The sequence below is a fragment of the Electrona antarctica genome (assembly GCF_951216825.1).
Source record: "Electrona antarctica genome assembly, chromosome: 19".
NCBI classification, from domain to species: Eukaryota; Metazoa; Chordata; class Actinopteri; order Myctophiformes; family Myctophidae; genus Electrona; species Electrona antarctica.
Genome location: NC_136800.1, coordinates 22616784 through 22632467, shown reverse-complemented (window position 1 = coordinate 22632467; position 15684 = coordinate 22616784). Strand labels below are relative to the sequence as shown.

The window sequence follows — 15684 nt, the reverse complement described above, 5'->3', positions numbered from 1 at the left end:
TTATTGCTCCGACTAGTTTAATGATCATTACATCATGATGTGAAAGAAAATATTTCTAAGGTTGTTAACTTGTTATGTGTATACCAGAACCATCTAAGGCTCAAATCAAAATCAGCTGAGATTATTTCATTTAGAATTTAGATGTGGTCTCATAATTATATTATGGAACACTCAACACTGACTATCACCAAAATGAAAACATGGCACTTCATGTGAAAAAGCTTGCAGACCCCTGGCCTAGAGCTAATAATGCGGCCTAATTCGTTATAGTCGTTAACTTTCAAAGGTTTAGGCACATGCGAAATATCCGATCAAATAAACTATGTTGTGGACGAACAGTTAGGAAATTATAACATTTTTATCAACATGTAGTATTTATTTTATTTATTATCAATAAATAACGGAATGCGACGGAAGCGGAAGTACGGGTTTGGTGGTGTGTTGGTGACGTCACTGGTGTCTGGCTCTAATGGCAGAACAACAACTCTGTGGCGACAACAAAAACTTTGACAAAACTTCAACAACAAACCGCTGGCACAACAAACACACCTTTTAAACAGCCCCATGCGATTCTAACAAGAACAATACTTTAACGTTTTTTAGCTGTTCGTCGTCGCGATTAAACAAATGTGGAATTAAATTTAAAGTGAATGGATCCCAGATATGACATACCGCGGAGGGCCGGTGGTGTGGGTGTCAGCGGGGGCTCCGCCAACTGTTCCCCCGCTCTGGGCGCTGCCTCCCGCCGCAGGAAGATGCCTCCCAGACCCGCTGACTACAAGCTGCAGATCATCATCATCGGGTCGCGCGGCGTGGGCAAGACCAGCCTCATGGAGAGGTTCACGGACGACACCTTCTGCGAAGCGTGCAAGTCAACCGTAGGTAAGCAGCAGGCAGGGTTATGGGACATGTTTTTTATTGTGTGTATTTGTGTTTATTTGTCAATTTGTTGTTAATAACAGATTGTGATCTGTCAGTGTGATCTGCTTTTTTTATGCTAGGGTTCAAGTGGTTAATTTAACTGTGTGTGTGTGTGTGTGTGTGTGTGTGTGTGTGTGTGTGTGTGTGTGTGTGTGTGTGTGTGTGACTGTGAGTGTGACTGTGTGAGTGTGACTGTGAGTGAGTAAAGAGCAGTTGTCACATTTGTATCCTCTCAGAGTTCTATCATTTATTTTCTTTTTTTAATACTCATGCACAGAGTATTTGAGTATTTGTGATGGTGGTGCTGTTTTTGTGTATTGTGTTGTTGCTGTTGTTTACAAGTTTCTAGTTAGTTACTAGTTAGTTAGTTTGATTCCCATTGATGTTGGGTTTCCAAGGTCTTGCTGCTGTAGCCTGGATCTGAACTTGGTAGGCCTAAGTTAAGCAGTAATTAGGCCTAAAGTAATTGTGTATGGGGGCCTAAAATAAGGCCTATGTTTAATTTAATTTAAACTCACCGTGCTCCTTCACAGCTTTTGACCTGCTTTTATTTAATATTCCCACATGTCCAATCGTTCCACTTACTAATTCATATTGTATTGAGGATAATGGGTTTATGACTTGATTTATGACTTGAATAGTCCCTGTAAGTTTGGCATACATACTGGACATGACCAGGGTTGCCAGTTTTTGACAGAGAAATGCCCAACCAAGTCTATGAAAACAAGCTCAAAAGAAGCCACATATAATTGAAAATAGCTGATCTACAAGCTCACAGCTCACTATATACCCTATTGGCCAGGCCTGAATATAAGACTTAAGTTTTTTTTCCAATGGAAATTTGCTATATGCTATTTTTAAACAAAATCTTGGAAAAAAAAGTGAAGCATTTTGAATATTTTCTGGAACATTTTAACAACACAGCTCAAATAAGCAAATACACTTTAGGAACACAAGCAAAAAAGAAACTGCAACTGCCACATTTTATTTACAAGCGACTTTACAGAAAAACAAGCCCAAAGTCGCTTATAATTAGCGGACATGGAATCACGGGACATGACCTGCTTGTGTAGCGGGTATATAGAGTACATCAACAGCTCCATGCCAAGCACAGCAGCTTGCTATAGCCCTCATTCCCAAAATAGTCACACATCCCTCACAAACACACAGGCAAGCAGCTGATATGGCAGACCTCCATTTTATGCCCTGTCATCGGTGTGACACAGGTCTCGGGTTATTTGAGCTGACTTTTGAGCTTTCGTGTGTGTGTCGTTAGTGTGTTTGTGACTTTTGACGACACCAGCCACAGAGGTCATTCAATCACGTATCCATTCCTCTCTGCTTGTTTCCCCCACAGGAGTCGACTTCAAAATCAAGACGGTTGAGTTGAGAGGGAAGAAGATCAGACTGCAGATATGGTGAGGGATCATTCTGAACAAAACACATCGACCCTGTTAAAGCAAAGACAACTTGGTAGAGTTTTGGGTTGTGTAGTTCCCATGTCGAGATATCTTGCTCCGTACCTCCATTGATGGGGATTGAACCCCAGTCTCATGATAGAGACACCAACCAGAAAGCTGAGCTGGTGGCCAGGTACAATATCACACCAATGGTTTTCCCACTTTTTGTACCCAACTGAGTCGCATCAAGTCAGATCTGTGCAAAATGGCCACTGTATCGGTGTTAATCACTTTCGATTTCAATCTACTAATTAAAAAATAAAAGTTTACAATGTATAGTATTAAACTAATAAACATAATAGTAATAAACTCTGTATTGGGAAATTAGTTCTCACAAAGTGCTGATATACTAAGTAAATTAAAATCTTACATTTTGTTAAATTGTTTTTATGCCATAATGTGTAGTTTCCAAATATCCCAAGGTACACCTGTACTTGTCTCATGGGCGGCATACTGTGTGTGAGCAATATACCATGCACCCAGTAACTTTCTATTGCCACTGCTGCTACCAAGTATAATCATGTAGTTCTCTGCAATGCAAAATCCCCAATTATTAAACGGTGATCATTTAACTTATTCCATGCCACAGGACGCCTTTGGACGCCTCCCCTTTATTGATCTGTTTTAGAATGTCATTGCATAGTAAGTCAGAGGCTCTGTAGCTTGAAACATATAGACAACCAACATCATTCCAGAAATGTGGTGTTGTGTATTATCTCTCTATTGATCATGGTTGTACATTAATATCCACAGCAGGCTTTCTAATTCAAATTAAATTATTTCAGCTTTCCCAATATAGCGTGGCAGTCCTGCCCCCTTTCAGAGCGATGAGGGGCCCAGGTCCCAGAAGAGAATTTCCCATGCATTTTTCCCATAGATGTAAAAGTATTTATTTAAACACCTGTAAGCCTCAGACAAAGCCAATTTGTATCGTGACAAATCATGACAACAAACAAAACAAATGGGCCGAACAAATAATTACAAATACTTTTTGTTTTGTTGTTCTTCTTTGTAATTATTTGTTCAGCCCAAAATATTGTTTATTGTCATGATTTGTTACGATCCGAGTTGGCTTTGTCCGAGGCTTACAGATCTTTTTTAAACATCTATGGGAAAAATGCATGGGAAATTATTTTCCGGGCCGCTCGTCGTCATGAAAGGGGCGGGACTGCAACACTCTATATTCCAGTATTCTTATGAATATTGTAAAAACAATAACAACCTACTAACACTCTAATCCATCATGCTTTTCAACACATTGTAACTGTTTGTCCTTTTTTACTAACATCCAACCCTCAATGTCCACTTCTACCTCTCTCCTGTCCTGTCTGCTGTCTTAACACCGGCTCCTCACTCACTCCATCCTCAACATATCAGCTCAGGATGTCGTCTCTGTCGGGTGCAAACTGCAAACCTCAGATGTCCAGATTCCAGCTTGTGGATCTGCTCCTCTGGGTGACGCTGTAGTATGATCAAGTAGGGTATTAATTTACTAAAAAGAATATAGGGATAGGAGGTTTCCAGCCGACAGAGACGATGTGTGTGCTGAATGTGTCTTGTGTCTCATGTTGAACCTCATGCTAACACGAAGCTGTCCAGCTGCACCACCACCACACCTCCTGTGGTTCCATGCATCCATCACTGCCTGCCCTGCCCTGCCCTAACCCTTCCATTGCCATGTGACGCTGCTTCTGCTGACTGTGACTCACGGGGGGGAAGGGGACAGGCAGGCTAGCAGGCTGCTGAAGGTACAGTAACAGGACATGGTCACACTCACAAACTGAATGACATGCTACTAACCCCACCCTCTGATGACCACTGACCAGTGGCTGAATCATAGTACAACACAGATCGAGACATACAAATATAAAGGCATTACCAAAACAAAAAGAAAGTACCATCAGTTAGTTTCAAATTAACGTTAATTGTGAAAAGACATTTCAGATATTGATTTGTACTTAGACAATATCAAAATGAACGGTATCTGACATGAAGAGTGATTCAGGATTCAGGACTACTACTAGGGTAAAAAAAACAAGTAATTCTTTAATTTAACAAATTGACATTGAGGGCTTTGATCAATGATTCAACTTCCCACTTTTTTGGTTGTTTGACCTCAAGTCTGTCGGTCCCGTCATTCAATGTCAGCTCAGCATCACATTTGTATTCATTCGTTTTTTTGTTTGTTTGTTTATTTAGGGATAATGCACATTAATCAACACATAATTTTTCAATCCATGTAAATGGGCCAGAGTTAGGCCAAAAGCTAATTTTCATCTGTAGTCCCTGAGCAGGCTGTTAAAAGTGGCGATACAACTATCCATACAAAAACATACAATACAATACAATACAAAACAAAACAAAACAAGTAAACCTGTTACAGGGGACAGAACAATTACAGTGAGAGGCGACATCAGTGACAAATGGATCTGATAATTACTCATGATTACAATTTTGGTTTGCTTTAAGCCACCTCTAATTTGAAGGTCAAATAGTTGGAGGTCTCTCTTACATTTGTAGGGAGACTGTTCCAGTCACTGGCCGTGATGGGAGGCTCTAACAGAGAAGACTGTTAGTACAGTAACACACTACATCTGGATGGTCCTTCACTGTCTCCTCTGGTAGTTACCCTTGTTGCTATGTCAAAACCACTGTCCCTTCGACCTATGGACTGTTTACATTTAGAATCTTAAAACTGAGACAGCATCTGCAACGTTTGGGCTTTTAGTGTGTTTTTAATGTCTGTCTGTAAAGTGACTTTAGGTTTTTAAGTTGTCAGATTTGTCTGTAACCAGGTTTGAAACCGTAGGTTAAGTGTCAGAAGATCATAGCATGCATGAAGAGTTTAGCTGCGTCTGTTGTTAGATATGGTCTTATCTATGTGCCTGAAATTAGATAAGTTGAATTTGATTTAACATCTCTATATAACTATATTGTAAGCTGGCCTTCTTGAGAATCAGCTTTGAATGTAGATTGTTTACACAGTTATCACACATGGAATCCAATTAAAATGAAATGTTTCAAAAATAATATAATACTCGCTGTATAAATCCAATAAGCCTTTTTAGGTATTTTTGACAACCATGAACATATTAATTATTTTTCATATTACTCACTCAAGTGTCTTGCTTATGGAAGAGCACCCCCTGGAGTGATCACAGAAGCATTTATTATACACTTCCAGACAATTTATTGGTTGGATCAAGGTCGTGCCAGGCCATGGCCCCCCTTGTGCTTTGTAAGGGACTGTCCTGGCTCAGCGCCTCATTCAACATTTTCTTCTCGTGTGTATCACAGTCTGAGCAGCAGTCCAGTAAGGCCAGATTCTAGAAATGTCTTCTTAAATCCTGATGTTTCTATATCAGTGGTGCTCAAAGTTTTTCATGTCAAGGACCCCCAAAAATATATGTATTCGGCTGCCGACCCCCATCTGAAAATATGTTGTTACCGGGACCCCCCAGAAGCAAAGATATGAGCTAAAAACGTTTGCTGTGAAATAATATATATATTAAATGATTTGCACACATTTTCACGATTAAAAAGAAATAGCATATGTACAAGCTCGAGCTTGTATATCTGCTATTTTTCAATAGCAAAAGTTTAAAATAATGGTTAAAAGCTAAGGTGACAGATGCGTTCCTTAACAGTTCCCCTGGACTGTTTTGGCAGCAGTGCAAAAATCCTCTTCTCTGCTTCAAAGAATCTTTTTTGAACAGAAGTAGCCTAATATTGTTAATTTATAAGATCTGTGCTGCTCCCAATGCATTCCTCTTTCATTGTCTTAAAGTTAGAATCCATAACTTTTATATCCTGCCCAAGAATCGAATCGCCTGTGCACCTCAATTTCTACTGGTGAGACAGAAGTCTGTTTGGGGATTGCTTTGAGCTTCATACAATGCCTGTTAAGTCATGTATTCACTGAAATATATTATGGATTGTAGATCGCATATTTTCGGGGTACAACACCTCAGCTTCATTCTGCGACCACCGGATGCTCAGCCTCCCAAGAGGTTGAAGCCCCCCTTTGAATGTTGTTTTTGTTATTTATTTTTATTTAAATTTTTGTCTAGTTTCAGTCGACTAAATATCCGTTGATTTTGTCACCAAAAATGTATTTAGGCCTTCATGGCGTCGTAATGACTTGATGATTGTACACTTGGTTGCATGCTGAAAATAGCCGATCTACAAGCCCACAATGCGACGCATTGGGAGCTTTTACTGTAGATCTGCTATTTTCAGAGTGCAACACCCAAGCACAACTAAATATAAAACTTGTCTTTTAGTTCTACTGGATCTCTTCTCCACTAGTCTCTCCCTAACATTTTAGTCTAGTTTTTGTTGACGAAATTGTCTTAGTCTTATAGTCATCATAGCCTATTTTTTATTATTTATCTTTTATTTAGTTAGCAAAGGTAGTTGAATGTTTTTCATTATTGTTTTAGTCATCAAAATGATTTTAACAGTAGCGTCACACTGGTAACCCACCAAAACGTTCACACTCTCTTATAGTTGATCGAAAAGGCATAGGCCGAAGCTCAAAGCTTATTGATGCCTATCCTTTGTACATGTAATTTTACTCTAACATATTTTAAACTCTCATAATGAATAATCCCCCTATATAATTATACAATTTTTACATTCACATTCCTTCCATTGTTCGTTAAAACGAACACTCAACATTATTATTATTCAGTATTTTCCTTCGAAAATTCATTCTTATACCTCCAATCACAGTATTATTTTCTTACATATATATCACACATACATGCATGCATGCATATATACATACACCATACACACATCCATCACTTATCATATCTGTATTTCTCCAAAAGCCACATCCTGTACCTTTTCTTAAATATAATTAAATTATTGTACTGCTGGACATTCTCTGGTAAACCATTCCATAGCTTTACTCCACTGACAGATATGCATATGCTCTTCAGAGTGGTGCGAGCACCAAGCTGTTTGAAATTTTACTCCCTTCTTAGTTCATATCTCCCCTCTCTTTCCATGAACAATATTTCTGAATATTTCCTCGTAGTAGTTTTTGCCTTGCCTTGTAGATGATTTGTGCTGTTTTAAACTTTACTATGTCCATAAACGTCAATGTGTTAGACCTTATAAATAGTGTGTTAGTGTGATCATGAAAGCCTACCTTGTGGACTATTCTTATTGCTTTTTTTTGTATTGTGCATAAGGGTTGAAGATTACTTTGGTACGTATTTCCCCACACCTCCACGCAGTAGGTCAGATATGGCATTATTAGGGTGTATAATGTGTTCAATGATAGTAACAGTGTTGTGATTGTGTGTCAGTAAGTCGGTGTTGTGTTGGTGGTTGTACAGTATGTGTGAGTAACTGTGCATGTGTGTGTTTCCAGGGACACGGCGGGACAGGAGAGGTTCAACAGCATCACGTCAGCGTACTACCGAGGGGCCAAGGGAATAGTACTGGTGTATGACATCACCAAGCAGGAGACCTTCGACGACCTTCCTAAATGGATGAAGATGATAGATAAGGTGAATGATGATACGTTCTAAATATTATTACCATTATGCCAAAGTAGAGCTGGGAGATATGATGCTCAGGTCCGGTAACGTCAACCTCCTGGAGGTCCCCAAGAACAAGTACCTGGGGTGATATGGCCCCAACCCTGTCGAACGCACTCCCCAATACTACCAGAGAAGATATGGCCCCAACCCTGTCGAACGCACTCCCCAATACTACCAGAGAAGATATGGCCCCAAGCCTCCAACCCTGTGGAATGCTCTCCCCAATATTACCAGAGAATCCCCCCCTCCCCACCCTCCAATCCTTCAAAGCTGACCGTCAGTGTGTTGGTGGGACACGTGAATGTGTTGGTTGGGCACGTGACATCATCAGGGATGGAGATCCCTGATGTCATCAATCTTGGACAGCAACTCTACATCTGACCTCAAACCCTTAGATATATCCATATATGGAGCTGCCCTGTTCTGACATTCCATATGTTGATCCTTCCCCATCCATCCTTCCTCTTCGATGTCTCCCTTTTGACTGATACCTGTCCATTTAAACTCTAGACGGGCCTGCTCCAAAGTTATTAGTGCAGCCGCGCCCGGCAGCCGGCGGAAACTAGAGTTCTCAACAGGCCTGAAAATTAAGATCTTACCCCCCATGCCAAAGCACCAGTGCTCGCCCCGCAAGTCTGCTGTCACCCAGGCGGATGTGTGCAAAGGGCGAGGTCGCTTCTCGCCCTCAGGCGTCTTACTGGTTATTAATATTATTATGGACAAAATCTAATTTCACTATTTTTTACCAAATACCTCTGACGATATTGTAAGGTTGGCTAATTAAAAACTAACAACCCTGTATGTCTTGCATATTTAATTTTTGGAGTGCCACAGTTTTCCATGATTATTGTTAGTTGTCTGCCGAGCGCCCACCGCTCAAACAGTCTGAGATACCAGTTTTTCCTTCCCGATACCGATTCCGATACCCATAACTTGTGTATAGTTACCGAGTACCAATCCAATACCAGTGTGTAATTTAAAAAGAATCGATTGGTTCTCAAAGTGGGGCCCGGTCCAGACACCCTCGGTGTTCCTTCCTTGAGGGGGTTCCAGGGTCTGTATATGTGTTTCCCAGCCCTATTCCAAAGTTAATGCTATTCCACTGAGGTGTTACTTTGTGGGTTTACATTACAGTGAGTACTCTGAAAATAAGTTGTTGTTATTCTGAGAAGAACAGTACATTCACCTGAATGGATATCTCAATGTGTTTTGCCTGTTAATCCATTGAGACCTGGAACGCATCCATGTCACGTTAGCGTTTAACCACATTAACCATTAACCCATTTTGGTGTTTTAAACATTGTTATAATTTAGCTATTGAAAAATAGCAGATCTACAAGCTCATAGCGCGCCACCGAGTGGCGCGCTATGAACTTGTAGGTCTGCTATTTTTGAAAAATCGTTAAAATGTGCCTCAAATCTTTCCGAAAATTGTCATGATTTAGAAAACTTTTTTTTTTTTTCGACGTCAGGCCTGAATGGGTTAATACAAGTTTTGAGTTTCCACCAGAAACCAAACTGCAATGCTGCAACATCATATGATAGCACTGCCTGGGGTGCTGAATTACTTTACCCTAACCCTAACATCATATGATAGCACTGCCTGGGGTGCTGAATTACTTTACCCTAACCCTAACATCATATGATAGCACTGCCTGGGGTGCTGAATTACTTTACCCTAACCCTAACATCATATGATAGCACTGCCTGGGGTGCTGAATTACTTTACTCACTGCCTGGGGTGCTGAATTACTTTACGGATTGGCTGTTTGCTTTTACCTCGAATATACATTTACATTTTTATGTCATTGCAGATGGTGTTGAAATGACTTTAGCAGAAAAACAATACGACACTAAACACAATTTTCAGTGTCCCTTTTGAGACAGATTGTCATGCAGAACCATTTTGTCAGCATGAGAAACGAGATCAGTTGCAAATGATTGCGGTGTGCTGTTTCCCAAGGTTAATACACTCTTGGGAAACGGCACACCATGACATTCTTGAGTCTTAATTTAACACTGGGAGTGGAATAATTTACCCTTATCGTTCAGTTTTTTTACAGTTTCAGAGGTAAACAAAGGCTCAGGATTACAGTGTGCAGGTGTTAAATGAGAATTCCATATTAAAAGGCTTTCTTAACTTTCTTTGTAGTTGTTACAAAATAACACCTGGACCTCTTTGGTGGGGACCACCAAAGAGGTCCACCACACCTGCACACCACACCTGCACACTGGGGACCACCAAAGAGGTCCAGGTGTTATTTTGTGCAGAAGCTCCTTATTGGCTATTTCCCCTACCATAAGCCCTACATGAATTGCATTGAATTGAATGGGAATTGAATGGGGCTATGGGGTGTTGTGCTAATTCGCTTATTTCCATCGCTCAAATTTTTTATTTTTTTGTATATATCCTCTCTTCATAATGTAAATAATATCCCAAGCGGCACACTTTACTACTTATTTCGATGGAAATAAGCAAATTAGCACAACACCCCATAGCCCCATTCAATTCCCATGCAATGCAATTCATTGAGGGCTTATGGTAGGGGAAATAGCCAATAAGGAGTTTTTGCACAAAAAAACAGCTGGACCTCTTTGGTGGGGACGTAACGACTACAAAGAAAGGTAAGAAAGCCTTCTAGCATGGAATTCTCCTTTAAGATGAACCTGTTTTTCTCCTGTGTTTGTTTTGTGTCAGTATGCGTCAGAGGAGGCAGAGTTGCTCCTGGTGGGAAACAAGTTGGACTGTGAATCCGACCGCATCATTGGTCGACAACAAGCGGAAAGGGTAGGTTCATCCAAATCGTGTGTGTGTGTGTGTGTGTGCGTGTGTGCGCGCGTGTGTGTGTGCACGCATTTGGTTTGTTAATTTTTCCAGTCAAGAAAATATTGAAAGAAAAAACTCCCGCTCACTGTCTTCAAATACAAGAAAACAAGTTTAATGGGGATGTCTCTTTTTTCCCTGGCATTTGAAGACAATGTGTGTCAGTTTTTTCTTTCAGTACTAGTCTTCCCCTACCCACCTGTTGCTTTTGTAGGTGTGAAGAAGGACTTTAAACCAATAACATAAGAATAGAAGCATATGAACAAAGAAAATGACATATTAATTATTGTCCTTACTTAAGGTTACATTTCATAGTCCAGTCTGACATCACTGATGCCCAGAGTTGTCTCCACCAGGCCGAAGGCATGGGGAGAGAGTATGTTTTGCACTGTGTGTGTGTGTGTGTGTGTGCGTGTGCGTGTGCGCGACCAGCTAATCTCCGGCACCGTTGGCCCGATCCATGCCAAACTGCACACACATTCCCTGGATGCCAACGACGAACCTCTGCCCCAAATATTCCACAATGGCCTGTTATAGCGCCACCATGAGGCAGATTTTGGCAAAACACATTTATGTAGATTACTCGTACACATTTTATCCATACATCACACAATTCGGTATACACTATCTCCATAGTCATGTGATCAATACGGATCTGCACCATTTCCCATCTTCCATCCTGATTGGCTAAGATTGGCTTCCAAAGCTCACATGATTGGTCCGTTTCGAACAAAATGCCACAAATCACAAACAGTGTGCTATTTCCGTGAAATTATACACGCACATTTCCACTAGGCCGAGGACGACATGCCACTCATTTTTTCCCAAATCAGCCTCACAGTGGCGCTATAACAGGGCAATTCCTGTTTTTACCTATAACTGCATCGATCTGTGTACAACTTTATAGGCGCACTCCCTAGAGGCCATGGAAAAACATTTTCCCTGCATCCCTCCCTCCCTCCACATCTGCCGGTTATAGTGCCACCATGAGGCCGATTTCTGCAAAACACATTGTTTATTGCACAGATTTCATCCAAATCTCACGCAAATCGGAACACATGATCTCTGTAGTCATGTGGCCCGCATTTCCTCAACACAATGAAGAAAATTGTTGCAAAAAACAAACAAACAAAAAAACATGTTTATATTACTCCTAAACATTTTGCCAAACATCTCACACACTCTTATCCTCCTGGTGGAGACCTGTGCCCAGAAGGGAACTTTTTCTAGTTCTTAATAAAATGCTTGTCTCATGAAAATAATGAATGCAAATTTGAGTAAGAAATGACACAAATAGTTAATTGAGATTGTCATACTTAGAGCTTAATTTGTCTATTTGCTTTGACAGTTTGCCTCTCGGATAAGCGGCATGCGCTTCTGTGAGTCTAGTGCCAAGGACAACTTCAACGTGGACGAGATCTTCTTAAAGCTTGTGGACGACATTCTTGCCAAGGTTGGTTTCTGAAAAAGTGCCGTCATCCACTGAAAGTCGTTATGCACACCCCAGAAAACTCTAACACTAGTTTTCTCTAGTGGTAAAACTCATGAATAGTACAAACGTATAGTAAAACAAAACTTTTCCCCCCGCCTTTGTCCTCTGTTCCATCTACAGATGCCTCTGGAAATCCACAACAATGAGCTCTCCAACAGCATCCTGTCCCTGCAGCCGGATGCGGAAGTGCCTCCAGAGTTGCCGCCTCCCCGCATGCGCTGCTGCTGAGACACAGTCCCCCCCCCAGAACCCCGTCCCCCGTCCCCAGCCCGCCTTATTTTGTCTGCACATATGCAGTGACCCATTCTGGCCACGAGGGGGCAGCACAAAGCAGCAGTACAGAAACAGAGGAGTTGATGGCTGTTGTGAGACTCTGCAACTATTCACACACACACACATACACACACACACACACACACACACCTCGCAAAACCCTGTGTTGCTGAACACTTTCACATGTTAAAAGAACACACACTAATACCTTGTGAACCACTCACTCCCTAGCACCCCTCTGTCCACACTCGCCCCAGACTACCTCATTTCCAGGACAGTTAGGCTGTGTGTACACACTGGGAACCGTCAAGTCAAGTACGGTTCTTACAGTTGCGTGTTTTCCAAAAGGTGCTGGAAGCTTCCTGTTTATTTCTTAGCGCCTTTATCAGCACTAAGCCCTGGTATAGGTAGTTCAACACATTTTCACTCTTAACAAAGGAGTGCCAGGTTTTTAATACCGCTTTCCCAGGTTCCATGTCCACTATCGGCACTAGCCGGCCACAACCGACGCGCTAAACGTTTAGCACCGCTACTAACACAAAAAAAAAAGATGACTGGTGGACACAGGGGCTTATGCTAGCTGTGCCTTGCAGGTGCCTTATAAATGGAGTACCCTCTGGTAGCTGTTACACATCTGCTGAATGAGGGGTACTGTAATGTTATCGAGTGTGGAGACAGCGTGCAAAATTGAAACCAGCCAAATGCAGGTAGATTTAGCTTGTGGCTACTGGCTAGTAGTAAGTTTGTCCATTCTACAAGCCACTTTGGCAGATAACTTGATCATTATCTGGAGGTACTGCTCTATCCTAAATGTCTCTTAGGCTGGTGATTTAGTGACAGTAGCTGGTTGAATTCCGAGGGCTACTCTGTGGCTCCACTGTGGCTACTGAACAGAAAGGATTGTATCTTCCTGTCATAGGGAGTAAGGCTATTCATTTGGTCTTCCATGCTTTTGTTTTGACGGTCATCGTTGCACAAACTGTACACTAAGTTTGACGTTCTGTGATAATCTGTATCACACATATGCTCAGTTTAAGCTGTGCACAGTAGGTTTATATAAATGCTAGGTATTATTACCCAAGTGGCTGGGTTAAATTGGAAGGAGGAACGCAACAGCATATATTTGTAAATTAACTTATGTAAATATAGTTACGAATTTGGCATTGACTGGACTCTGATTTGAAAAGCTGCAGGATTACAATGTGTGTGTTTACACCCTGCATCGCCGCAAAAAAGCGGCTTTCTGGGTTGTCGTCACACCAGTTTTGTGTCCTTATCGCCTTAAATGTGTTTTGTGGCTGGAATGGCTCATGTTACATTTGTACAAATTGTAATGTTTTGCACTACAATCCTTGAGAGCTAGTTAAGCTGACATGCTGAACTGTGGGGAGGCAGTGTAATAGAAAGTACATTACGGAGTAGTAGTAGTATAGCACTAATAGACCAGTGTTGTTTCAGTGAATCCTCTTCAGTATCCCATTCCCTCTCTGGCTGAAATGAATGGAGGATACAGAACCCAAATAGTCTATGGAAATGATGGTATTATTGTCATTGATTCTGTTCGTGTGGGGGCATTTCTCCACATGCAGTGTTACATTTCTAGGGAGTTAAGGGACAATAAGAAACGAGTGTATCTTCTTTCTCTCCCTCTATGACCTCTTTATAATCTAGGCCTTTCTTCGCCACTCTTCCTCGCCTTGTGTACGGTATGTACGGTACAGTACACAAGGTTCTTGCCTTTGCTTTGAGTTTCCCAACTAATCTTATCAGTGTTTTGTTTTTTTGTTTTTTTCGTCATCTGACTGCAGTGCAGATACCACTTAGTACAATATGCATACAGAGAGTCCTACTCAGTGCCGATACCACTTAGTACAATATGCATACAGAGAGTCCTACTAGTACAATATGCATACAGAGAGTCCTACTCCAAGAAAGGTTTGAAGTGCAAGAATGAATAGGACCAGATTTGGTTAATTAACAAATTAAGCCCTGTATACTTAATCGTAGGACAAATAGTGAAAATAGCAGATCTAGAAGCTGGACGCATTGTTAGCTTGTAGATCTGCTAGTTGTGCTATTTTGGGAGGGAAAGTTGAAGAATTTGACAGATTTTGGATTTTGAAAATCTTTGATCATTTGCCCAAAATCGGGACACCAGGGTTAATGTGGTTATGGTTGGTTGGCTTGGAATGTCAAATTGATTTCCCAAGTATACAGTAGTGCCTTTGATAGATTCATGCAGAAACCTGTTGGTTCAAAGGGCAAAACCTAAATGTCTGGCTAGGTTTAGGGTTTAGTTTTATTACCTTCTTTTCTAATTAGTATGTTTTGGATCAGTGAGGATGTCCCAGATCTTGCACATTATATTTCCATACAGGCTATGCATGTTAATACAGAGATTAATGATTCAAATCCAAGCTATAACAGGCATCAAAGGAAAATATGAGGTGGTGTGTATCTACCGGTATTGGTTATTATTTTTTGTAATTTATGCAACGGTTAATAAACATTGTTTTGTTTGACAAGAAATGTGCTGTATCCTGATGACTGACATTAAGCTGGTACCAACAAAGTCAAGAGGGGTTTCCTTACAGCATGAGTAATCAACATCTCTGAATAATACATAATGTTATGTTACACAGATGAGTCCTAGCAATATGTTGTGGTATTAATGCAAGATAAGGATTATAGTGATGTGATTGATTGTGTTTGTGTTCTGACTGACACGTTCAGTCAATTAGTAATGATAAGCCCAATTTACACTGTCAGCGACAAAGTAGCATGCTGAAAATAGCAGATCTATCTATGCGCTGTGTAGGATCAGCTATTTTAGGTGTGACTCCGTAGTATGGGATGAAGTGAAAATCAGCTGATAGTCTGTGTCTGACGGTGAGAAGGGAAGGAAACGGAAGCGCCCCTAATGACATTAATTCAATTTTCTCAATTTGCCAAGTAGATTTGTGCAGCATCCTGCATGATTTCCTGTTCTTTTTTTGTTTGTGTGGGTCCTGTGTGCAAAAGCAAAGTTTCTCAAGGTAATTGGTGACACATAGTGTTTTGGGACTGTTGCGAATAATTGGCACGTTAATCAAATTATCCACCCTTGTTGCTCTTAAAGACAATTAGTAAGTGGAAGTGTAACTTACCATATGAGTTGTT

At 40.9% G+C, this 15684-nt stretch overlaps 1 protein-coding gene across 2 annotated transcripts; it reads left to right on the top strand.

Moving 5' to 3' along the window:
* Positions 1–439: 439 nt before the first annotated feature.
* rab12 (RAB12, member RAS oncogene family) lies at positions 440–15054 on the top strand. Of its 2 annotated transcripts, XR_013792420.1 has the most exons (7): positions 440–882; positions 2279–2339; positions 7765–7903; positions 10635–10724; positions 12109–12213; positions 12373–14332; positions 14412–15054. XR_013792420.1 is itself a non-coding variant. In XM_079529943.1 (6 exons), the coding sequence occupies exons 1-6, from the start codon at positions 651–653 to the stop codon at positions 12478–12480; spliced, it is 735 nt and encodes a 244-aa protein (XP_079386069.1). In that variant the 5' UTR covers positions 440–650; the 3' UTR covers positions 12481–15054. The 2 variants fall into 2 exon arrangements, 1 of the variants encoding a protein (XP_079386069.1); XM_079529943.1 differs by having other exon boundaries at positions 12373–15054.
* The last annotated feature ends 630 nt before the right edge of the window (positions 15055–15684 follow it).

Coding starts and splice junctions, on each gene's coding strand:
- rab12 (XM_079529943.1), top strand. CDS start 651: ATGGATCCCAGATATGACATACCGCGGAGGGCCGGTGGTGTGGGTGTC. Junction 7,904..10,634: donor GGATGAAGATGATAGATAAG/GTGAATGATGAT, acceptor GTTTTGTGTCAG/TATGCGTCAGAGGAGGCAGA. Junction 10,725..12,108: donor GTCGACAACAAGCGGAAAGG/GTAGGTTCATCC, acceptor TTGCTTTGACAG/TTTGCCTCTCGGATAAGCGG.